The 26,189-nt window shown below is 37.0% G+C and overlaps 1 protein-coding gene, 1 non-coding gene and 1 pseudogene across 6 annotated transcripts in view; 2 read left to right on the top strand and 1 right to left on the bottom strand.

Moving 5' to 3' along the window:
- LRCH2 (leucine rich repeats and calponin homology domain containing 2) overlaps positions 1 to 25,576 on the top strand; it is a 96,935-nt gene extending 71,359 nt beyond the window's left edge. For 3 of the 5 annotated variants that reach the window (XM_088028938.1, XM_088028939.1, XM_028094095.2), the window contains 7 exons: positions 3,192 to 3,236; positions 5,295 to 5,345; positions 8,972 to 9,029; positions 9,793 to 9,905; positions 10,086 to 10,223; positions 10,377 to 10,454; positions 25,457 to 25,576. In XM_088028938.1, the coding sequence (XP_087885064.1) occupies positions 3,192 to 3,236; positions 5,295 to 5,345; positions 8,972 to 9,029; positions 9,793 to 9,905; positions 10,086 to 10,223; positions 10,377 to 10,454; positions 25,457 to 25,576 (603 nt within the window). Of the gene's footprint in view, positions 1 to 3,191; positions 3,237 to 4,803; positions 4,866 to 5,294; positions 5,346 to 8,971; positions 9,030 to 9,792; positions 9,906 to 10,085; positions 10,224 to 10,376; positions 10,455 to 25,456 lie in introns of all 5 variants that reach the window. The other 2 variants (XM_088028940.1, XM_028094097.2) reach the window with 2 other exon arrangements.
- LOC114201418 (ATP synthase F(0) complex subunit f, mitochondrial pseudogene) lies at positions 1,597 to 1,883 on the bottom strand (annotated as a pseudogene).
- LOC114201426 (small nucleolar RNA SNORA35) lies at positions 5,686 to 5,814 on the top strand. The gene has a single exon (XR_003607637.1). It is a non-coding gene; the product is annotated as a small nucleolar RNA SNORA35 (small nucleolar RNA).
- Positions 25,577 to 26,189: the final 613 nt, after the last annotated feature.

Below are 26,189 nucleotides of genomic sequence, written 5' to 3' on the forward strand. Positions count from 1 at the left end.
CTTCTGCTTGCTCTTAGGGGCTCATCCTCTTTTCATTACCCTAAAAACTCTCTCTGAAACTTTTATGACTTTGACTTTATGACTGTGACTTTTATGATGTCTCATATTCTGGCGGGTCTAAATTTACATCCTATAGCTTTTTTCCTGGTCTTCAGACTTGTGTTTCTAATTGTCTGGGTGCCCTGCATGTATTTCAAGTTTGATATGTCTCTGAGCCCTCCTGCCCTTCTGCCCCATGGAACTTGCTCCTCCTCTCTATTTTTTTTTTTTAAAGATTTTATTTATTTATTTGAGAGAAAGAGAATGAGAGATAGCACGAGAGGGAAGAGGGTCAGAGGGAGAAGCAGACTCCCCGCCGAGCAGGGAGCCTGATGTGGGACTCGATCCCGGGACTCCAGGATCATGACCTGGGCCGAAAGCAGTCGCTTAACCAACTGAGCCACCCAGGCTCCCTCCTCTCTATTCTTTATTCGAGTTAATAGTAGCAGTGTGTGTCTGGTGGTCTGTGCTCTATACCTCAGTCCTCCTGGATCTTTCCCTCTCTCATTCCTCTCACCTGATTGATCACCAGGATGTTAATTATATGTCCTTTCTCCAATTCATCATTTCTTCTCCATCTCTACTGCCCTTGCTTTTGTTGGAACCCTCATTCTTTCTTGTCTAGGCAATTGTAATAACTTGTTAATTTGCCCCCCTTTCTGTAGTTTCATAGTCCTTAGAGAAATCCCTGGCTTAAATTTGTTTCTTGGCTATTATCAGTAACACCAAGTTTGGGCTTTTAAAAAACTTAAGACGCCATGCTCACCTACTTCTCGAAGTTTTATTACCTGCCACAATTCACTCTCCTCTCTAGCCATATGGCTATTACTTTTTAGATTTATTTATTTATTTTTAGAGAGCTAGAGAGAGAGCATGGGTGGGGAGGGGCAGAGGGAGAGGGAGAGAGAAATCTCAAGCAGACTTCCCGCTGAGTGTGGAGCCCGATGGGGGCCTCGATCTCACAACCTTGAGATCATGACCCTAGCTGAAACCAGGAGTTTGACGCTTAACTGACTGTACCACCCAGGCACCCTGCCGTACTGCTACTCTTTGTTTTCTGCATAGGCTGAGCTTTTTTATTCCTTTGTGCCTTCCTTCTTCTGAGAATGCCCACTAGCCCTTTTTATTCCTGGCAAACTTATACTAATCATTCAGGATTTAGAGATGGTAGTATAGCATAGTGGTCAAGAGCCTTGGCTTCTAGGATCAAACCACTTTGGTTCCAGTTTTTAACTTGGATATTGACTGTGTGACTTTGACAAATCATGTAACCTTGCTGAGCTTAATTTTTTTTCTATCCTCAAATGACTCTAACAGTATCTTCTTTTACAGGATTCTTATAACTACTGAATTACGTGATAATGTGAAGTGGTTATGAGAATAGCACTTGCCACAAAGGATACATTTAATAAATATTAGCTTATTATTCACTCCAATGTCATTCTTTTGTTTTGGTTTTTGTTTTTGTACCAGTCATCTTTTATCAGGTATTAATTCTCAGTTAAAATAGGAAAGTATTCAGCAAATATCAGGGATGCCTGACAAAGAAGGTCATGGTCAGGAATGCAGACTGCGCCCTCCACACTGATACATGTGTAGCTGTTTATGTTTGAGTTCCTTGAATGAAAGGGAATACTTGAAAAGCATGTAAGATGCCAGCAACATAGAAACCCCAATGATGTTTCCTTTCTTCACATTGACATACTTGTAATACTGGTAGTAACCTCTTTGAAACACTCCAACCGTGCCTTTAGGGGTGAGATCCTGCAACAGTATTCAACTTGGCAGCTCCTCTGTTTTGACGTCCATGAGTTTTTCTCCTTTACTGTTATGACTGATGCCATCTTCAGGTCTTAGGGTCTGCTGTGCAAATGTCACTCTTTTGTTGAAGTAGAGTAGAACCAAGAACACATACTGTCAGCAAGCATCATGCCTAGGGGTGGCAAGTAGGTTTTTTCACACAGGCCAACTCCATTCAGTGGCTATCTGGAACACTGGGTTGCAAACATATTGAGAAAATGTCTGGGATCAGCTGGAAAGAGCACCCTGGTAGATTAGTGATAGTTGTCATAAATCACTGGAGAGACAATGAAGGAATTTAGATCTGGTATTTGTAATCCCTAATACTGCTTGCCTCCCAACCTGTGGTTGAGCTATCACGTAGATTATCTAGTTTTCCAAGAGTTATGGAATATAAAGCTGCATAAGTAAAGGGGGCCATTAAATAGAACTTTGAATGCCAGGTAAAGAAATTTGAACATAATTTGAAAGTAGGTGTTTCAGTAGGGGAGTCATGAGTTAAAAGTAGTGTTTGGAGTGTTTAAATCTGCCACTAATTTGCAGGATTATTTGTGGTGAGGAGGATTTAGAAATAAGAACCCTAGAGGACTTTAAAATAAGAACTCTGATGGTTGTCACACTGTATTTCTTTAATTCTTGATTCTAAAAACAAGCACTTTTCCACATACTAGCATTTTTTATTTTAAGCATATGACCTTGTGCCTCAGCATAAAATACAGATAATAGTATTTACTTTAGCATTGTTAGGACGATTAAATGGGTTGATACATGTAACACACATTCGTCAGTGCCTGGTATCTAGTAAACACTTATATAAATAGTAGCTATTATCACTATTACTGTTATTGTATAGTCAATATATATACCTAACATAATGGTTTTTCTTACCTGAAATCACTAGGTTTCTTAACAATAGATGGCATTTTTGAATGGTGAGATTACCAACTAGGTGTGAGGTAATGGGGGCCTAGGATAAGTTGGTGGTTGTAAGAATTCAGAAGTAAGTCTGAGAGACTATACAGAAAGAATTGACGATGATGTTTTGGATATAGTGGATTAAGAAAAACGGAGAGCTTAAGACAACTTTCAGATAGAAAACCTGAATGAATGGGAAGTGGATTGGCTCAGGAAGGAAATGTTAATAGGTATATAGAATGATGCCTTGCACATGAAATCACTGTATGTGTTAGCTATTAGTAAGTGGTAGGACCGTTTAAACTGGTTATATAATTAAAGTTAGTATCAGATAATTTAATAAAGGTACCAAAATATGAATAAACCTCACATAATTTACTGGTAGAGAACTCATATGTACAAAGAAAAATAAAGTGTATGTTTTAAATATTTTTCAGTATAAATCATCAAGGAAGAGTTCAAGTGGCAATGAAAACGATGAGGTGAGAAAAGAGGGTAATAGTAGCAATTATTTAAAATGTTTACTTTTCATATGTAGTTGGCTCAAAGTAAAATGTAATACTTCTGTCAGTTCCTTGGTTAGTGATTTAATGCATGGGTTTTTTCCAGTAATAAAAACTGAGTATCATCATACAATTATTAATTTAATAATGTAATTTCCATATATCCTTTATTTTGAACAGAATTTCTAATAGTTCAGTTTTAGAATTTTATTAACATTTGTCTTTTACATTTTCTCATCTTCTGTCTTCCTGAATCAACCTCGTGGTCGGTCAGTTGAGATTCTTTTAGAATTTATTAATCTTTTTCTACTAATTTTGTGTACTGTTTTAACATTTAAAATTAAAAATTGCTAATTTGCACATTATAAGTTTTTCTATCTCGCCATTTTAAATTATGCATCAGCTTAACATTTTTAAATGATACTGTGTCATCACCATAAATACTTAAGCTTTGTGTATTTTTGATTGGAGGGATTGGTAGTTAATTTGATGTTGAGTACTTGACTTTAATTTTAGGAAATGGAATCATACAGAAAATGTTTGCTGAACCCTGAGCTAGAGGTGCAGCTTGGCTGTTGTTCCTGTCCCTTTGTATTTTATATCCACTTTGGTCCAGCCTGCCTTAATGTCTAATCAGTCACCAAAGACCTACTTTTTCTTTCTGACACTGAAATATTTTGAATACATTCCCCACCTGCATTTCTGTTTTTTCTGCCCTGGCACAGGCCCTTAGCATTTTTTGCCTGTACCACCACAATAGCATCCTTGCTCTTTTCCCTTTTTCCAGTCCATTTTCCTCCCTGCAGCCACAATGATTGCTCCAAAGAACACAAAAATGGGCTCAGGTCATCCCCTTGCTTAGAAAGCTTCACTGTGTCCCTGTCACTTAGAAGGTAAATTCTCGGTCCTTCCTGATCAGGCCTCTGCTTAGCACATCAGCCTCAGCTCATGATCTGTCCCGCTTTCTCTTTCTTTCACTGTACTCTCCAGCAATATGGACTGCTCAAAGGTTTTCTTTCACTTTTGCTTCTTTGCCTTTGTCCTTGTCCTTTCGGACATCTTGGAATGTTGTTCCCTTCCTTCTCTTTCTGGTAAACACTCAGTTTTTTACTTTCTCAGGAAATTTGCCTTTCTCCACCACCCCAAGTGCCCCTTACCTGTGCCTCATAATATGCCATGCCTTTCTCCACCACCCCAAGTGCCCCTTACCTGTGCCTCATAATATGCCATGAGAAGGTTGTATTACCGGTACAAATGAATCTCTTTTCCCCATAGACTGAGAGATCCTTGAGTGGATGGTATTTTACTAAATTTTAATATTCCCACTGTCTAGCACTGTGTCTGACATACAGTAGGCAGCCCATGATCTTTTCTTGAATGATGAATAAATGTCTTATGTGGTATGCATATTCAGGGTTAAATGTGAAGTTTTTTGTATTTGTTGGTAGTAGTCATTCAAAAAACATGGACCATTTAATACTATTTTATGCAGTTAAGTTCTTTGTAATTACTTTTAAGCCTATATTAGATACACATAATTTTCCACATAAAACGTTCTTACTTGGGGTGATGGAAATTTTGTATGCCTCAATGTACCTCTCTCAGATTGTAGCATCTTGTTGGCATTTCCCATCAGTAATTAATCCTAAATATGGATCTCTTCTAAGAAATATGGAAAGATTTTTTTCATTTTTGTTATTTAAAGGAAATAGATTTATAGAAATATTTGATGTGAATAGATAGTGCTTCTGATACCTTACAGTGCTTATGACTCAATCACCTGGGGATCCTATTGGAATATAGAGTCTGGTTCAGCAGATCTAGGATGGCCTGAGATTCTGCATTTCTCACAAGCTCCAAGGGGGAGGTTCATGCTGTTAGTTCACAGACCACACTTTGAGTGGCAAGGTGGTTGATGGCATTTTCTAGATTCTTCCTTTAGCACTTGATCAAAATAATTTTCAGTTTTTCTTTTATATGTCTAAATCATCATTTGTATTTAATTTCATCTTTCATCTTTTTATTTTTTTATTTTAGCAAGACATTGATAATGCTAATATGTCACCACAATCTCCAGTATCATCTGAGGTACCAGTTCTGTTTTTATATGTGTTTACATAGGTTTCTTCCTTGTCTCTTCTCTCTAGTCTCATCATTCTTTTTCTTTCAAACAATATAATTTATTCACCCACTTTAAAAAATCCACAGTAAGTTAATTTGTACAAACCTAGCCTATAAAAAATTCTAAGAACACCATCTTTTGTACAAATATTCATAATAACAATATCACCTGGATTACTTATTGGAAAATGCCTATAGAGCATAGACAAGACTTCATTTTATAAAATTCTTATGTTTTATAATTCATCTATATTTTGAAATAAATGATAAGAATAGCTTTGCAATTTTAAATTTGAAAGAAGTACTTCAGCATTGTGCAATGGCCTTTGGTTTTTCTCGTAACCAATTAGGTCTGAAAGCAATGCAAGAGAAACTTCCTTTTTCCACGAGAAACTTCCCTGTGGTGGGTTGTTCCTATCGACAGGAGGGTACACATTTCCTGGTATCTTAGACCTAAGGGGGAGCATGGGGAGAAAGGGTGGATGAAAGTTAGCATTTGTGAGATCTCACCCAGATATTCTGGTGGCTTGAATGATTGAGTCTTCTAATTTGTTAGACCCGTTGCTTTACAAAAAGAGATAAATTTAAAAAATTTGAAACAGTATCTTGTTCTACTTCAGTTTACCTTATTTAGTATTCTAAAAGTGTGTTGGCATTAGTAAATAAATGATTATGTATTCACTTGGTGAATTCAGAAACTTGTCTAAATGTTTGGATCATCCATATTCATCATATAACTTTGGTTAATTACATAGATAGTATTTCATTTTACATAGGTGGTGTTAATTTTTTTTTAAAAGCCAGGATCATTTGTCTTTTGTTTTGGGTGAGTTGCATTATAAAACTTTTAAATGAATTTGGATATTAGCTTTATAAACATGTTTCTAAATGATTTATATGGCAAGTAAAATGGTTTGCATCCTTTTAGAAAGTAATTTAAATTAGGATATCTTAAAATTAGTCTTTATCACATGCTCTTGTTAATCCTTTCTTTTACTTTCAATTATAATAAGTGTAAGCATATCAGTGACTAATTCCCTAGTTGCCTTATGATTTTATGATCTGTGCTCATGGAGAGAGTATTAGTGCCGGTTATCTCAATTAAATTATATTGCTTTTTTGTTAAGATTTTATTATTATTTGTTTGTCACAGAGAGAGAGATAGAGAGAGCACAAGCTGGCGGAGCAGGAGAGGGAGAAGCAGGCTCCCTGCTGAGCAGGGAGCCTGATGTGGGACTCGATCCCGGGACCCTGGGATCATGACCCGAGCTGAAGGCAGATGCTTAACCGACTGAGCCACCCAGGCGCCCCTATATTGCTTTTATAATACATTTTGCTTACATTTGGATAAGTGAAATTTTGGGGAATTCATAACACTTTAACCAAAATAATGAAGACAAACTGTGAGCTTGTGGATGAATAGGGTGATGAGCATGGGTTTTGGTGGCTCAACTAATATTCAACTTGAACTGCATAAAACATGTTAATCAACAGAAGATTTAGAGAATCAACAAAATTCTGATTACTTCTATTTCATCTGTGAAAGAAAATGGTAAAAACAATTAGTATAGTACTATACTGTTTTTTTATTAAAATTAAAAAAAAAATTTCAAGTAGGCTCCATGCACAACGTGGGGCTTGAACTCAAGACCCTGAGATCGAGTCACATGCTCCACCGACTGAGCCAGCCAGGCACCCCTAGTGTAGTACTATACTGTTTGTTTTTTAAGTCTGCTCCATGCCCAGCATAGAACTCACTGCAGGTCCTGAACGCATGACCCTGAGATCAAGACCTGAGCTGAAATCAAGAGACAGACACTTAACTGACTGAGCCACCCACGCACTCCTAGTACTATACTGTTAACAAAGTGCTTGCCTATACACTTGAACCTAAAGTAGTCCCATGAGCTGGGTATTATCCTCATGATTCTATAGCTAAAGAGATTGGTAACCTTTCCCAAAGACCCCAGTCAATAAATGGTAGACAAGTGACTGAAGCCCAGACTCTAGCTGCTTCACAGTTATTGCAAATATTAAAAAAAGATACAGCTGAAATTATGTTTTCTTATCACTGTACAATTTCCAAAGTGCTGGGGCGCCTGGGTGGCTCAGTCGTTAAGTGTCTGCCTTCAGCTCAGGTCATGATCCCAGGGTCCTGGGACCGAGCCCCGCATCGGGCTCCCTGCTCGGCGGGAAGCCTGCTTCTCCCTCTCCCATTCCCCCTGCTTGTGTTCCCGCTCTCGCTGTGTCTCTCTCTGTCAAATAAATAAATAAAATCTTTAAAAAAAAATTTCCGAAGTGCTTTCTTTTAGTTATCTCAATCTTCACAACAAACACCCCATCTTAAATATGAAGAAATAGTCACAGAGAAATTAAATGTTTTTTTAAATTTTATTTATTTATTTGAGGTAGAGAGAGCACAAGCAGGGGGGCAGAGGGAGAGGGAGAAGCAGGATCCGCACTGTTCAGGGAGCCCAACGTGGGGCTTGATCCCAAGACCTTGATCATGACCTGAGCTGAAGGCAGATGCCTAACTGACTGAGCCACCCAGGTGCCCTGAGAAATTAAATGTTTTGCTCAAAAGTTAGCCTAAGCTTTCTAACTCCAAGCTCAGATTTTTAAAATATACTATTTCTTTCTTTTTTAAAGATTTTATTTATTTATTTGACAGAGACACAGCGAGAGAGGGAACACAAGCAGGGAGAGTGAGAGAGGGAGAAGCAGGCTTCCTGCGGAGCAGGGAGCCCGATGTGGGGCTCGATCCCAGGACCCTGAGATCATGACCTGAGCCGAAGGCAGAAGCTCAACGACTGAGCCACTCAGGCTCCCCTAAAATATACTGTTTCTTTCCACAGCACAGCGCTGTGTGAAAGCACTTCGAAACAATGTATTCAAATAGAAGAGATGATAATTAATCATCTGTTAGTATCACCTGTCACCCCCTATTAGTATGAATGTGCAGGTTTGCCTCATATCATCTACTAAATGTGAAGTCCATAGTAGATACTGAGTGAATGTTGCTAATTTTTTCACTGAAGCTTATTTCACTTTGTAGAGGCTTTGATCTGGTTGTTCATTCAAAAAAATAATACCTATTTATTTATTTTTTAAAGATTTTATTTATTTGTGAGGAAGAGCGAAAGAGAGTGAGAGAGATTGAGAGAGCGCACAAGCAGGGGGGAGGAACAGAGCGAGAAGCAGGCTCCCCTGCTGAGCAGGGAGCCATATGTGGGGCTCCATCCCAGGACCCTGGGATCATGGTCTGAGCTGACGGCAGACACCTAACCGACTGAGCCACCCAGGTGCCCCCAGTACCTATTTACTTTATATAATTAAGTAATTTTTATTTTTCCTTGTACTAGGAGAGAGAAGTATTTAAAAGCTTATGTAGTCAGATCAATTAGCAAATATTTGTAGACTTTTTTTGGTAGACTTTTTAAAAGTGAAATGTATCAATTTGAATTGAAATGCCGTTTGCCTTTCTGTACTCCACTAATCATGGAAACAAATACTTCTAAAATTGGAATGGATATGAATAACTACCTTGGTTATTTTGAAAGAAAAATGGTTTTATTTGTTTTCTTTTTTTTTAGGAATATGATAGAACCGATGGTTTTTCACATGGTCCTTTTGGCTTGAAGCCTAGATCAGGTAAGTATATATTCTGCAAATAAAACTTTTTGGTTATATATGAAACTAGAGTTTTCCAGCTTAAGTGGGATTGATTCCATAGTTTTAAGTACACATAGATTCTTTCCCCTCTCCTAAAAGTAATTTTCTCTTAACCTTATTTGTCTTTCCAATTCCCATTCCCCATTTCTTTCTTCCTCTTTACCTTCAAGCTCCTGAAACCTCAGCTTTTTGCCTTAGATATACTGCAGTCTTATTTCTACTCTACTGTGACTGCTATTAGAATGACCACTCTGCCAGCAGACCAAACACTGTTTGAAATTATAGCACTCCATTATATTGTGGTTTTAAAAAGGGATCTTTTCGCATTTGGCAAGCCCAAAAGAAAATGGATCCATGTTACTTGGCAAGGTATTGAATTATAGTTTTTATTCCTGAATAACTGTATTGACCTTCAAGAATAATTTCCTTTTTCTTTAAAGATAATAAAGGCTGATTTATGTTCAATAATTTTTAACCTGGATCATAAGTTTCTAATAGCATATGTTTAAATAAGAACATGTGTAGGTGGTAGAAATCGTTACACTTGTCTTCCCTGTTGCTTTCAATTGTGCAGATGAGTAGATTTCAGTTATGTTCTATAAAAATATTTAGAATGTTTTAATAAGTAATAGTGTTTTATGTAGTTTTGCACTGATTCTTTTTTTATCATGCCTCTTTTCCCACCGCTGGATGAGTCTTCCTATTAGCCTTGTGATAAGCTAGGAAATTTCTGTTTTTATAGCTTTTAGCCGCTCATCTCGCCAGGAATATGGGGCTGCAGATCCAGGATTTACAATGAGAAGAAAGATGGAACATTTACGGGAAGAACGAGAGCAAATACGACAACTTCGCAATGTGAGTTTGACCTTACAGATTTGCTTTGTAGAAATGGGTTTAACTTGGAAAATTAGCAAGATATCTGAATTTTATTTGCAAAGCTTTTTAAAATTTTGGATTATATAACAATTAGTAATATAAATATGTAGCATATATATTTACATAGAATATCTGTGATTTATACCCATTTCTTTATAGAATCTCGAGTCCAGGTTAAAAGTAATTTTGCCTGATGACATTGGAGCTGCACTGATGGATGGGGTTGTTCTTTGCCATTTAGCCAATCACATAAGGCCCCGCTCTGTAGCTAGTATTCACGTGCCATCACCAGCAGTGGTAAGTTTTGTCTAGAGTTTGTCAGTTCTCCAAAGGAAGATAGGGCTTCTTGAAACTGTCTTTAAATAATATACCTCTATAAATTTAATTTTTATATTGATATATTTCTGTATAAATATGCCTGAAAAATGCCTATTTCCTCTTACTTTACAGCCTAAACTGAGCATGGCAAAATGTCGAAGAAATGTAGAAAATTTTCTTGATGCTTGTAAAAAGTTGGGTGTATCACAGGTAACTGTTATTTTTTTAAACAAAATGATTTAAATATTAATTTATTGTGTGCATATTGGACTTCCTCTTCACAATCGGATGAATAATGCTTTCTGAACATGAAAATGAATACCTTCCCTTGGTACATTTTACTGAGTTCCAGCTTTAACCGTAGCAGCTATCTAATGAATGTGTTTAAGCTGCTTTTAAAGTCATTTATAAAACAGCTACATATATGGAAAAATTCTGTAATCATACATATCATTGAATAAACATGACATAGTGGCCATATTAAAACTTGATCGTGATGCAATTGCTACTTTCATTTTTCCTGCTGAAAGACATTTGGACTCCTTTGTAAATCAGTGGGTAGACTCTGATTAGAAGATTGGCATTCAGTGTTAACTGCGTTTTATTTTTTAAATTTTTTAAAAAGATTTTATTTACTTGAGATAGAGTGAGGAAGAGAGCACAAGCAGGGCGGAGGGGCAGAGGGAGAGGGAGAAGCAGGCTCTCTGCTGAGTAGGGAACCCAATGCAGGGCTCAATCCCAGGACCCTGGGATCATGACCTGAGCCGAAGGTAGATGCTTAACCAACTGAGCCATCTAAGTGCCCTTGTTAACTGCATTTTAAACTTTATTTAAAACGTCAAATTGGGGGACGCCTGGGTGGCTCAGTCGTTAAGCGTCTGCCTTCGGCTCAGGTTGTGATCTCAGAGTCCTGGGTTCAAGCCCCGCATTGGGCTCCCTGCTTGGTGGGAAGCCTGCTTCCCCCTTTCCGACTCCCCCTGCTTGTGTTCCCTCTCTCCCTGTGTCTCTGTCTGTCAAATAAATAAATAAGATCTTTAAAAAAAATAAAAAAAATAAAATGTCAAATTGGAAATCTTAGTAACATATGATATGTCATGGGACAAACTTTGTCTGAAATTTGTAGGAATTGGCTTATGTTTCACATAATAGTTGCAGTACTATAAAATTAACAATTAAAGCAATATTGTAAATATATAATGAAAACGAATAATTAAAATATTACCTTTTTAGAAAACATTTTAGGCCTAACATCAAGATGATTGACTGTTGAGAGGTCATGGTGTTGTTAGCAGATCACAATATAGTTATGCTTTTTTCCCTTTTTTTATTTTTAAAAATTTATTCTTATTGCGATATGATTGACACATAATGTTGTGTAACTTTGTTGTACAGTGTGTTGATTTGATACTTTATATCTTGAGTTGTGCTTGGTTAGCTCTTTTTACCTGTGTCATCATAATCTGGCCTACAGATTCCACTTTGACCTCTTTCCTCAAGTGAATAAATATAATTTATTTAGAGAGAATCAGTTGAATTACAGTATAATTTGGAAACTACATGCTGTTCTCCTCTGATTACATGTCTGTGCTTGACATGATATTTTAGTGTATTTTTTTAAAGATTTTATTCATTATTTATTTGAAAGAGAGAGAGTGAGCAGGGGGGAGGAGTAGAAGGAGAGGGAGAAGCTGGCTCCCCACTGGGCAGGGAAGGGAGCCCAATGCGGCTCCATCCCAGGACCCTGGGATCATGACCTGAGCTGAAGGCAGCCGACCAACCGACTGAGACACTCAGGCACCTCTGACATGATGTTTTAAAAATTGAATTCTTGGGGCGCCTGGGTCGCTCAGTCGTTAATCGTCTGCCTTCAGCTCAGGTCATGATCCCAGGGTCCTGGGATCGAGTCCCACATCAGGCTCCCTGCTCAGTGGGAAGCCTGCTTCTCCCCACCCCAGTTGTGTTCCCCTCTCTGTCGAATAAATAAATAAAATCTTTTAAAAAATGAATAAAAATTGAATTTTTTTATTAAAAAGATTTTTTTAAAAGATTTTATTTATTTGTCAGAGAGAGAGAGAGCGCACAAGCAGAGGGAGAAGCAGACTCCCTGCTGAGCAGGGAGCCGGATGTTGGACACAATCCCAGGACCCTGGGATCATGACCTGAACTGAAGGCAGATGCTTAACTGAACCACCCAGGCGTCCCTAAAAAATTTGATTCTTAAACATTTTTATATTCTTTCTTTTTTGTACTTAGTCTCTTATTGAGAAAACAAAAATTAGGAAGGTTTGTTTTCTAGTTGTGATTGTATTATATACATTTTCCTGTTTTACCATTTTTAAGGTTTTTTGGGGGGCATTCTCAATAAACATTGAATGCACATTTTACAGATGAAGAAACTGAATCACAGGGAAGTTAGGGAACTTGTCCAAGGTCACACCTTTAATAACCAGTGGAGCCAAGCTGTGAATCCAGGTGGTCTAACTTCAGAACTTATCCTCTAACGTGGATATTTTCTATTTCTGTTCATTTACATGACAGAAAAGACATTGCAACATACTCCAGATACCTTCTTGGTACAGTAGGCAAGGGTGATCAGTTAGGAAGTTCTTATGAAAACTATTCTACTTAGCATAACTCTAATCTCTCTTTAGCTTGTTTTAGGGAAGGGCTAGTGCCCCACCCAAGCTTACTGTAAGAGGGACTGTGGAAGGACAAGTTATGAACTCCCTTTTTGAAAATACTCCAGCTACTGGCAGTGAGGGAAGAGTTTAATAGTTAGCTTCAATTTGTTTCCCTGACTTAGAGTCAATTTTTCATTTAGGTTTTTTTCATTTTAAGATTTTTTAAGTTTTTATTTTTAATAGCTTTTTTGAGGTATAATTGACATATAGATAAGGTGTACAATTTGGTAAGTTTTTACATGCATATAGCATGAAATCATCAACATAGTCAAGATAATGAACTTATTCATTACCCCCAAAACTTTCCTTCTGTCCCTTTGCAATCTTTTCCAGATAACCACTAATCTGCTTTCTGTTATTATAGTTTAGTTTGCATTTTCTATCTAGAGTTGTATATAAATGGAATGATAGAATATGTATGATTATTTTCTGGCTTTTTTCACTCAGTATAATTGTTTTTAAGACTCATCAATGTTGGTGCATGTATAAATAGGTCATTCCGTTTTATTGCTGAGTAGTATTTCATTGTATGAATATACGACAGTTTGTTGGTCCATTGACCTGTTGATAGCCATTTGGATTGTTTCCAGTTTTAGGGGACCACTTGGACAAATAAGACAGCTACGAACATTTATATAGAAGTGTAGAAGTGTTCAGATATATACATTCTTTAATTTGGGGTAGATATCCAGGAGTGGAATGACTGGAACATATGGTAGGTGTGTACTTAACATTATAAGAACGTACAAAACTGTTTCCCAAAGTGGTTGTTTTATATTCCTATCACCAGTGTATGAGAGTTTTAGTTCCTCTACATTCTCAACCAGCATTTAATATAGTCAGTGTTGTTTTTTTTCTTTTTTAATTTTTGCCATTCTAATAGGTATGTATTGGTTTGTCAGTGTGGTTTTAATTTGCATTTCCTTGAAGGCTAATGATGTTGATCATCTTTTCAAGAGCTTATTTGCCATTTGTATGACTTTTATGACATGTTTAATCTTTTGTCTTTTTTAATTGGGTTGTTTTCTTGTCCTTGAGTTTGAGAATTTCTCTACAAAGAATGGACAAAGTCCTTTATCAAATGTGTGAATTACAAATATTATAGCATAAGTCTTTGGTTTGTCTTTTCATTCTCATTATAGTATCTTTCAAACAGCAAAAGTTTTATATTTTTTGAAGTAAAATTTATCATTTAAAAAATTCTGCTTTTGGTTTCAAACCAAAGAAATCCTTGCATAACTCAAGGTCACAAAAATTTTCTCCTGTGTTTATTTCTAGAAGTTTTATAATATATATTTTTTAAGATTTTATTTATTTGAGAGAGAGACAGCATGAGTGGGGAGGAGAGGGAGAAGTAGGCCTTCCGCAAGTAGGGAGCCTGATGTGGGGTTCGATCCCAGGACCTCCGAATCATGACCTGAGCCAAAGGCAGACACTTCACTGACTGAGCCACCCAAGCGCCTCTAGAAGTTTTATAATCTTAGGTTTTACATTTAGGTCTATGATCAAATTTTAGTTAATGTTTGTATATGTTGAAAAATATGGATGGAAGTCCTCTTGTTTTTAGACCTGGGATTGGGCACACTCGATTTTTTTTTTTTAACATTATTACTGAAATATAATTAACATACTGTAAAGTTCACAGATTTAAAGTATATAGTTCAGTGGTTTGTAGTTTAGTCACAGAGTTGGGCAACAGTCACAACAATCTAACTTTAGAATATTCTTTTTCTTCCAAGTTTTTATTTAAATTCCGTTCAGTTAACATACAGTGTAATATTAGTTGCAGGTGTAGGATTTAGTGATTCATCACTTATGTACAACACCCAGTGCTTATTACAACATGTGCCCTCCTTAATACCCATCCCCCTGTCCACCTCCTCTCCAGCAACCCTTAGTGTGTTCTCTATAGTTAAGAGTCTGTTTTATGTTTTGTCTCTCTTTTTTTCCCCTTTGTCCATCTGTTATGTTTTTTAAATTCCATATATGAGCGAAATCATATGGTATTTGTCTTTCTATGACTGACATTTTGCTTACCATAATACTCCCTAGCTCCATCTCTGTCCTTGCAAATGGCAAGATTTCTTTCTTTTTTATGGCTGAGTAATATTCCATTGTATATGCCACTTTTTAATCCATTCATCAGTGGATGGACATTTGGGCTTTGTCCGTAATTTGGCTATTGCTGATAATGCTGCTGTAAACATCGGGGTGTATGTATCCCTTCAAATCAGTATTTTTGTATCCTTTGGGTAAATACCTAGTAGTGTAATTGCTGGATTGTAGGATAGTACTGTTTTTAAACTTTTTTTTATTTTTAACTTTTTGAGGAATCTCCATACTGTTTTCCAGAGTGGCTGCACCAGTTTTCTTTCCCACCAACAGTATAAGAGGGTTCCCCTTTTTCCGCATCCTCACCAATATCTGTTGTTTCCTGTGTTGTTAATTTTAACCATTCTGACAGGTGTGAGATCATATCTCATTGTGGTTTTGATTTGTATTTCCTTAATGATGAGTGATGTTGAGCATCTTTTCATGTGTCTGCTAGCCATCTATCTCGATGTCTTCTTTGGAGAAATGTCTACTCATGTCTTCCCATTTTTTAACTGGATTCTTTTTTGGGTAAGTTTTATAAGTTCTTTATAGATTTTGGATACTAACCTTTTATCAGATATGTCATTGGCAAATATCTTCTCCCATTCCAAAGTCTGCCTTTTGCTTTTGTTGATTATTTCCTTCGCTGTGTAGAAGCTTTTTTCCTTGATGAAGTCCCGATAGCTTATTTTTGCTTTTGTTTCCCTTGCTTCAGGACACATACTGGTAAGAAATTGCTACACCCAGTGTCAAAGAGGTTACTGCCTGTGTTCTCTAGGATTTTGATGGTTTCCTGTCTCACATTTAGGTCTTTATTACATTTTGAATTTCTTTTTTTTGTGTTTGGTGTAAGAACATAGTCAAATTACATTCCTTTGCATGTTGCGGTCCAGTTTTCACAACACCATTTATTGAAGAGACTGTCTTTTTTCCATTGGATACTCTTTGCTGCTTTGTCAAAGATTAGTTGACCATATAGTTGTGGTTCCATTTCTGGGTTTTCTGTTCTGTTCCATTGATCTGTGTTTCTGTTTTTGTGTATCATACTGTTTTGATCACTACAGGTTTGTAATAGAACTTGAAGTCTGGAATGGTGATGTCTCCAGCTTTGCTTTTCTTTTTCAAGATTGCTTTGGCTATTTGGGGTCTTTTCTGGCTCCATACAAATGTTAGGATTGTTTGTTCTAGCTCTGTGAAAAGTGCTGGTGGTATTTTGATAGGGATTGCATTCAGTGTGTAGATCGCTTTGGGTAGTGTGGACATTTTAACAATATTTGTTCTTCCGGTCCATGAGCATGGACTGTTTTCCATTTCTTCGTATCATATTCAATTTCTTTAATCAGTCTTTTATAGTTTACTTTGTCAAATATTTTTTCTGCACCTATTGACAGGATCATATGGTTCTTATCCTTTCTTTTATTAATGTGGTATATCACATTGATTGATTTGCTAATATTGAACCACTCTTGCAACCCAAGGATAAATCCCACTTGATCTTGGTGAATGATTCTTTTAATGTCCTGTTGGATTTGATTTGCTAGTATTTTGTTGAGAATTTTTCATCAGGGCTATTGGCCTGTAGCTCTCTTTTTATGTGGGGTCTTAGTCTGGTTTTAGAATCAAGATAATCCTGGCTTTGTAGAATGATTTTGAAAGTTTTCCTTCCATTTCTATTTTTTGGAATAGTTTGAAAAGAGTAGGTATTAAGTCTTTAAATATTTGTTAGAATTCGCCTGTGAGGCCCTGGCCCTGGAGTTTTGTTTATTGGGAGATTTTTGGTCACTGATTCAATTTCTTTGGTGGTTATTGGTTTGTTCAAGTGTTCTATTTTTTTCCTGTTTCAGTTTTGGTAGTTTATATATTTCTAGGAATTTATCCATTTCTTCCAGATTACCCAGTTTGTTGGAATATATTTTTTTATATTATTATCTTATAATTATTTGTATTTCTGTGGTGTTGGTTGTAACTTCTCTCTCATTCATGATTTTGTGTCCTTTCTCTTTTCTTTTCTTTTTTTTTAAGATTTTATTTGTCAGAGAGAGAGAGAACAAGTAGGGGGAGTGGCAGGCAGAGGGAGAAGCTGACTTCCCACTGAGCAGGGAGCCCTATGTGGGCCTCCATCCTAGGACCCTGGGATCATGATCTGAGCTGAAGGCAGACGCTTAACTGACTTAGCCACCTAGGCACCCCAGTGTCATTCTTTTTGTACTTGTTGAGGGCTGATTTGTGGCCTAGTGTATAATCTATTCGGGAGAATGTCAAATATGCCCTTGAAAAGAATGTGTATTCTGCTGCTTTAGGCTGAAATGTTCTGGACATATCTCTTAAGTCCATCTGTTCCAGTGGGTCATTCAAAGGCATTGTTTCCTTGTTGAATTTCTGTTTAGATGATGTAAGTGGGGTGTTAAAGTTCCCTACTATTATTGTATTATTACCAATGAGTTCCTTTATGTTTGTTATTAATTGTTTTGTATATTTGGGTGCTCCCAAGGTGCGGGCATGATTGTTTAGATCTTGTTGGATAAACCCCTTTATTATATAGTGCCCATCTTCATCTAATGTTACAGTCTTTGGTTTAAAATCTAGTCTTTCTGCTGTAAGTATTGCTACTCCTGCTTTCTTTTGGCATCCATTACCATGGTCAGTGTTTCTTCATCCCCTCACTTTCAATCTGTAGGTGTCTTTAGGTTTAAAGCGAGTCTCTTGTAGGCAGCATATATATGGGTGTTGTTTTTTTATCCGTTTTGACACCCTCTGTCTTTTGATTGGAGCTTTTAGTCCATTTATAGTCAGAGTAATTATTGATAGATACGAATTTAGTGCCATTTTATTACTTGTTTTGTCATTGTTTCTGGAGATTTTCTCTGTTCCTTTCTTCTCTTTGTTGCTTTTTGTCTTTCCCACTCAAAGAATCCCCTTTAATATTTCTTAAATCGCTGATTTAGTGGTCACCAACTCCTAGTTTTTGTTTTTCTAGGAAACTCTTTATCTCTCCTTCTATTTTGATTGATAGCCTTGCTGGATAGAGTATTCTTTGCTGCAGATTTTTCCCATTCAGCCTTTTGAATATATCATGCCACTTTTTTCTGGCCTGCCAAGTTTCTGGGGAAAGATCTTCTGCTAACTTTATTTGTCTTCCCATGTAAGTTAGGGACTTCATTTGTGTTGCTGATTTTAGGATTTTTACTTTATATTTCACAAATTTAACTACAATATGGCTTGGTGTTGGCTTGCTCTTGTTGATTTTTTTAAGGGATTTATTTATTTATTTGGATTTTATTTATTTATTTATTTATCCATCCTCTTGAGGGGGAGGTTGAGGGAGTGGGAGAGAACCTCCAGCAGACTCCCAACAGGGGGCTCGTCTCATGACCCTGAGATCATGATCTGAGCTGAAACCAAGAGTTGGGTGCTTGAACCACCCAGACATTCCTGCTTTTGTTGATTTTGATAGGAGTTCTCTGTGCCTTCTGGGTCTGTTTCCTTCCCCAGATTAGGGAAGTTTTCAGCTATAATTTACTCAAATAAATCTTCTGCCCCCTTTTCTCTCTTCTTGGAATCCTATGATATGATTGTTAATGGTTTCATGGAGTCACTGAGTTGCCTTAATATACCTTTGTGATCCAAGATTTTTCTTACCTTATTTTGATCAGCTTCATTATTTTCCATAATTCTGTCTTATGTAACGCTTGTTTGTTCCTGTGCTTCTTCCATCCTTTGTACACCAGATGTATAAATGGTGTATTGTGGTCATTACACCTGTTGGTTTCGAATCTCAGTTATTTCATTTATCATTTCAGCCTCACTGGTTTTAAGCTCTTTTCCTCTGCAGTAAGGGTCTCTCTGATGTCTTCTTTGCTTTTCTCAAGCCCAGATAGTATCCTTATGATTGTTTCTTTATATTCTGGAACAGGCATATTATTTAATATCTGTTTCAATTAGATCCCTGGCCCTGACCTTTTCTTGTTCATTCTTTTGTATTTTAAAGATTTTCCTCTTTTATTTGAGAGAGAGAGAATGTGAGAGAGAGAGAGAGAGAGAGAGAGAGAGAGAGAGATCATGAGCGGGGGGGAGGGGTAGACGGAGAAGCAGACTCCCTGCTGAACAGGGAGCCCAACGTGGGGCTCAATCCCAGGACCCTGGGATCATGACCTGAGCCGAAGGCAGATGCTTAACCAGCTGAGCCACCCCAGGTGCCCCTTGTTCATTCTTTTGTGTTGAATTCTTCTGTCTTGGGATTTTGTCTAGGTCTCTTTTCTCTCTGTGTTAGGAAAGCCTATTATCTTTCCTGCTTCTGAGATTAAAGGCTTTATGAAGAAGAGGTCATATAATGTCCAGGGCTCTTCAGGAAGTGTCTCTGGTGTATGCTGCGTGCAGTCTGCTGCTGTGTTATGGCTGGTCTGTCCCTCAAATCAGTCCTGTATAGAGTTTCTCCTTGCTTGCAGTGGGGAGTATGTTTAGACCTTGGCCAGAGTGTGGCGAGTTTTAACTAGGTGTGTTCTGGTCTGCTTGTTAAAAGAGACCTAATGCTATTTCCGCCACAGCTGACGCTTTGCAGAATTTTATGGTGTGTAGATACGGTGCATGTGGAGGTTTGTGCTGGTCATCTGGGGGAGGGACCTGTGCTGCTATGGGCTCTCAGACACACTTGTCCTGGAAAAGCAGTACCAGAAGAGCACATGGTGATGGGGCTTGGTGTAAGCAATTTAGGCAGCCATTGTTGGCACTGTGCTGCTTCCTGAAGTTAGTTTATGCTGAGGGGTGGTGGCATGAAATGGCACCAGCCAGCTCCTTTGTCCCTGGAGAGGCAATGCCAACCCTCTCAGATGTGCCTTGAGAAGGGGAACCACAGATTACACAGTCTGCCCCCGGTTAGCTGCTTGCGTTCTGTACAGTAGCACTGCAGCCCTCAGGGCTTTATACCAGCCATGTCATAGACCTCTAACATGCCAGTATGTGAGCCCCACTGACTGCAACAAGTCCTAAAAATCGGCCCCTCTCCTTTTCCCTGTCAGTGGCTTTAGGGAAGTGTTTTCCTTGTGTGACCCCCTTTGTGCTCCTCTCTCTCCCTCTCACATCTCTCTGTGACCAGGGCTCCCTCTCCTCTGTAGCACTCAAGATCCTTTTCTCCACCAAACCACATCTCCGTACCTCCGACCTTCCATGATGTGGTCTCCTCTCTCCCTCTGGTTGTGCAGTTTGTTTTTTTAGTCCTCAGATCAATTTCTTGGGTACTCAGAACGATTTGATATTTATCTAGCTGTGTTCCAGTAACGAGGCAAGCCTAGGGTCCTCCTCATACACCACCATCTTAGGTCCTCCCTAGACTATTTTTATCACCCCAGAAACTTCTTACCCATTAGTAGTCTCCCCTCCCATTCCCCCCCACCATTCTTTCTCTATGGATTTGCCTCTTCTGGACATTAGTATAAATCAAGTCATACAGTATGGGATCTTTTGTGTCTGCTTTTTTTCATTTTGTATAATGTTTTCAAGGTTCATCCATGTTGTAGCATAAAGCAGTACTTCAGTTCTTCATATGCTTGAATATTTTATTGTATGTATGTACCACATTTTATTTATAATTCATAAGTTGATGGACATTTGGGCTGTTTTCACTCATTGTTTATTAATAATGCTGCTGTGAACACTCATGAACAAATTTTTTTTTTTTGAACACTTGTTTCAGCTTTCTTTGTTTTATAACTAGGAGTGGAATTGCTAGGTTATATGGTTACTCTTTGTTTATCTTTGAGTTTATCTTTGATTATTTTTCAATTTACATTTCTACCAGTGTTTGAGGATTCTAATTTGTCCAAATTCTCATCAACAATAATTAATAATAATTATCTTTTTGATTTTACCCATCCTTGTGGTGTGAAGTGATAGGTATCTCATTGTGGTTTTAATTAGCATTTCCCTAATGGCTAATGATGTTGGACATATTTTCATGTGCTTATTGACTATTTGTATATATTCTCTGGAGAATTGTCTTTTCAAATCCTTGGCCCATTTGTTAATTGGATTATTCAGTTTTTTCTTGAGTTTTAGGTGTTTTTAATATAATCCAGATATAAGTACTTTATTTTTTTTTTAAGATTTTTAAAATGTATTTGACAGAGAGAGAGACAGTGAGAGAGGGAACACAAGCAGGGGGAGTGGGAGAGGGAGAAGCAGGCCTCCCGTGGAGCAGGGAGCCCGAGGCGGAACTCGATCCCAGGACCCTGGGATCATGACCTGAGCTGAAGGCAGACGCTTAACAACTGAGCCACCCAGGCACTCCTCAGATATAAGTACTTTATGAGATATATGATTTACAAATGTTAGCTGTTGGTTTTCTTAGAGATGAACTGTATCAGGTTGAGAAAATTCCTTTCAATTTCCAGTTGCTCAGAGTTCTTATCAGCAGTGGATGTTGAATATTGTCAGTTGCTTTTTCTACAGCTAATGAGATGATAACATCCTTTTTCTTTCACAGTATTGTGACTTACCTTGGTTGATTTTCAGATATTAAGTCAAACCTGGATTCTTGGGATAAACCTTGGTCATTATAGATTTTGTTGTTTTTATATTGTTGAATTCAGTTTGCTAAAATTTTGTTTAGACTTTTTACATCTATGTTCATGGGGATAATGGTCTTTAGTTTTCCTTTATTATATATAACATATATTAATATATATAATAATATATATTATATATTATTAATATCTTTGCCTGACTTTTAGTGTCAAGGTAATGTTGACCTCATGGAATAGCTTAGGAAGTATTCCCTGCTCTTCACTTTTCCTGAAGATTTTGTGTAGAATTGATATTATTTCCTTTAAAAATATTTAGTCAAATTCTTTAGGGAATCCATCTGGGCCAAGGGTTTTCGTTTTTGGAAGGTTTTTAACTACAATTTTAATTTCTTTAATAGATACAGGGCTGTTCTGGTTTTCTCTTTCTTCTTGCACGAGTTTTGGTATACTATCTTTCAAAGATTTTGTCTATTTTTCTTTTTTTAATTTCATTTATTTATTTGACAGAGACACAGCAGAGAAGGAACACAGGCAGGGGGAGTGGGAGAGGGAGAAGCAGGCTCCCCGCTGAGCAGGGAGCCTGATGTGGGGCTTGATCCCAGGACCCCGGGATCATAACCTGAGCCGAAGGCAGATGCTTAACCGACTGAGCCACCCAGGCGCCCCGTCTTCTTCTTACAAAGTTGTTTATAATGTCCCCTTATTATCAACTTAGTATTTGTAGAATCTCTTGTGATGTTACTTCTTTTATTCCTGATATTGATAAATTGTGTATTTTCTCTTTTTTCTTCTGATTAACCTAGTTAGAGGTTTATGAATTTTTAGAAATTTTCTCAATGAGCTAATGTTTTGTTTCACTGATATTTTTTCTATTTTTTTCTGGGTTTTATTTTATTGTTTTCCTCTCTCAACTTCATATGTTGTTTCTTTCTGCTTGCCATTGGTTTAATTTGTTCTTTTTCTATCCTCTAAGGTGGAAGCTGAGGTCATTGATTTGAAACACTTTCTTTTCTAACATTTCAGTGGTTATTTGAATAAATAAGCAAAACATTAGGAGGGCAACAGATGTTGTGAAAATGGAGATAAGAAGATAGCTTTTGAGAATGTTTCTGATAAATGGGATATTACCAGTAGTATTTGGTGAATGGTTTATAGGAATAAGGAAGAAAGAAAAGATTATTATGGAAAAAAAAGAAAAGATTATTATGATTTCCAGGTGTATGTTGAGAGAGACTGAATAGTGTATTACTCACTGAGGTATAGAATGTAAAAGGACAAGTTAATTTAGTGATGGAATAATTCTGCTGTGGACACATTGATTTTGATGTTTGTTGAACATCCATTTGCCTATATCGAGTTCATATTTGTATCCAGAGCTCAGTAGAGAGATCATGGCAGGAAATAAAGATTTGAAAGTAATCAGGATAGAAGATATAGTTGTTACTATTTGGGAATAGGAGCCCAGTCTTGCCAAGGCTTCCCATGTTTCAAGAAACAGTGGATTTAGGGGCTCCTGGGTGGCTCAGTCGGTTAAGCGTCTGCCTTTGGCTCAGGTCATGATCCCAGGGGAGTCCTGCACTGGGCTCCCAGCTCAGTGGGCAGCCTGCTTCTCCTTCTCCCTCTGCCTGTTGCTCCCCCTGCTAGTGCTTGCTTGCTCTCTCTCTCAAATAAATAAATAAAATCTTTAAAAAAAACAGTGGATTAAAAAAATATATATAATGTTTTGGGACTCCTGGGTGGCTCAGTCAGTTAAACATCCAACTCTTGATTCAGCTCAGGTCATGATTTCAGTTCTGAAATCGATTCCTGCATGGGGCTTCCCACTCAGCAGGGAGTCTGCTTGGGATACTTTCTCTCTCTCTCAAATAAAGAAAATCTTAAAAAAATGTAATGTTTCTAGATTTGTAAAATACTGTGCTAACCAAGTATAATACAGTTATAAACCAGATGGGTCCTGTAGATGGTCTGTTTGCTATTCACTCTATCCATTACTAGCTTATTTTCCTGAGATGAATGGGTGTCCCAACTGAAGCAGTGGACTGCATTGTTTCTTCAGAAATAGCTACCAAGTTTATTTGATGATATGCACATGCATGCAACCCTTCAGTTAACCCTTGCAGTTTTGATAAAGTTTTGAGAATACCAAAGAGAGGATATAGTCTAAAAGAGAAGAGGTGAAGACAGAACCCTTGAAAACATTAAGAATGTTAGAAGAGGGGCGCCTGGCTGGCTCCTTCGGTAGAGCATGTGGCACTTAATCTTGGGGCTGTGAGTTTGAGCCCCACGTTGGGAGTAGTGATTACTTACAAAAAAGAAAAAAAAAGAAAGAATGTTAGAGTAGAATCAGTGAAGGCTAATGAAAACCTAATGCAAAGTTGCTTCTAAACCTTCTTTCTTACAGAATTGTGAAGATCAAATGACATGTGATGTGCTTATAAGAGTAGGTAGTTGTTACTTACCAAATTCTACATCACTGGAACTAAGAAGCAACAAAACCACTAGCAGCTGGAGGGAAGTAACCTTAAGATAAAAAAAGTACTGAATCTCTTCAGAACTAGTAGAATGAATGAACCAGAGCAGCCAATTTTGTACAGGCCTGAAGAGTTTACAAACCACTTCTACCACCAGACTATTCACTTTATTTCTCACACAGTCCTGTCTTCAGGATAAATAAAGTGAGTCTCAGGGAATTTTATTATCTTTAATACTTAATATCTCATGGCCCTTAGATGTCCTGGCTGGAAATGTAGTGCTCTTTCTACTCCAGCAGAAGAGCTTAGGGAACATCTAGCATGACTGTCTCACTTTAAAATATTTGCTTATGTGGGTCAGACCAGTCTCAGATCAAAACACAGCCGTAAAATAGAATCCCATACCATTAAAATCTATTGAAACAGCCATTTTAGAAGTAGAATTTACACAATGAGATATCATCTCACATCTGTTAGAATGGCTATCACCAGAAAGACAAAATGTTGGTGAGGATGTTGAGAAAAGGGAACCTTCATATCCTGTTGGTGGGAATGTAAATTGGTATAACCATTATGGAAAACCATATGCAGGGTCCTCAAAAAATTAGAAATACGATAAGATCCAGCAATTCTACTTCTGAGTGTTTATCCAAAGAAAACAAAAATACCAATTCAAAAGATATATGCATCCCTGTGGTCATTGTGGCATTATTTACAATAGCCAGGATATTGAAGCAACCTAAGTGTCCTTCAACTGATGAATAGATACAGATGTGGTGTATATATATACAATGGAATACTACTCAGCCATAAAAAGAATGAAATCTTGCCATTTGTGACATGGATGGACCTTGAGGATATTAGATATTATGATAAGCAAATTATGTCAGAGAGAGAAAAACAAATCCTGTATGTTTTCACTTACATGTGGAATCTAAAAAAACCAAATGAACAAACAAAATGTACTTTATAGATACAGAGAATAAAATAGTGTTTGCCAGAGGAGAGTAGGTGAAATCAGGTGATGGGGGCTCAAGAGGTACAAACTTTCAGTTATAAAATAAGTAAGTCATGGGGGTAATGTACTGCATAGTGACTATAGTCATTAATATTGTAGAGTATACTTAGAGTTGCCAAGAGAGTAAATCCTAAAAGTTAACTTTGTATGGTGATGGATGGATGGTACTAGACTTATTGTGGTGATTATTTTGTATTATACTGTATACATATTTCAAATCATTATGTTTTACACCTGAAACCAATATAATGTTGTATGTGAATTACACCTCAATAAGAGAATTAAAAAATTAGAATTTAATTTAATTAGTATGATATACTTTTTACTTGACGTTTTACAGGAAATGTTTTAAAAATCCAGTTCTGACTTGTTTAGGCTTTACTGCACTATAAAAGACAAATGTTCTGATATCATTTATTTTGTTTTTCAGGAAAGACTCTGTTTGCCTCATCATATTTTGGAAGAGAGAGGTCTTGTGAAAGTCGGTGTCACAGTTCAGGCTCTTCTTGAATTACCTACAACCAAGGCATCTCAGCTTTCTACAGCTTGATGTAACATTTCAAAATTATAAGTGTATAGTTGCATTTATTTGAAGTGATTTCAGATATCTCAAATTCATGATAAGAATGTCTAATCAAAGATAATTTTATTAGGTCAAGCCTTAGGTTTAAAAAAATCATGTTAAAACATCAAAATTAAATTTGAATTGCCCAAACTTCTTTTGGGGGAAAACTGGATTAACTTAATGAGAGTTTTTGGTAAATTCAAATTCTCTTTTTACTAAGTCAGTTGATAACCTTGATTATTTTTCAAAAACCAGATTGATACTAAATTTAAAATGTGGTTTCAATTTAATAATCACATTAGGTTTAATTTTTTATATCATAGCATACTAGTAAACACCTGGATGAGGTAATCATTTTTTTACCGATTTAAAACTATTCTATATTTGAGTTATTTAATACACTTCTAATTCTAGTTTATACACAGTTTCTTCAATCTTTGGTCTTAGTTTTCTAGAAAAAAATGAGTAGAAAATGCAGAACTCTGGCTTTATATTAAATTCTTTTAGTATTATAGGTTGGTGCCAAAATATTTTCAGTTGTACTGTAGATTGTTTACATGTGAAGTGCCTGTGTAATTGATGACTCTTATATAGTCTT

This window comes from Eumetopias jubatus, unplaced genomic scaffold, assembly GCF_037043125.1.
Source record: "Eumetopias jubatus isolate StellerSeaLion01/CBP00866 unplaced genomic scaffold, mEumJub1_p1.0 scaffold_11, whole genome shotgun sequence".
NCBI classification, from domain to species: domain Eukaryota; kingdom Metazoa; phylum Chordata; class Mammalia; order Carnivora; family Otariidae; genus Eumetopias; species Eumetopias jubatus.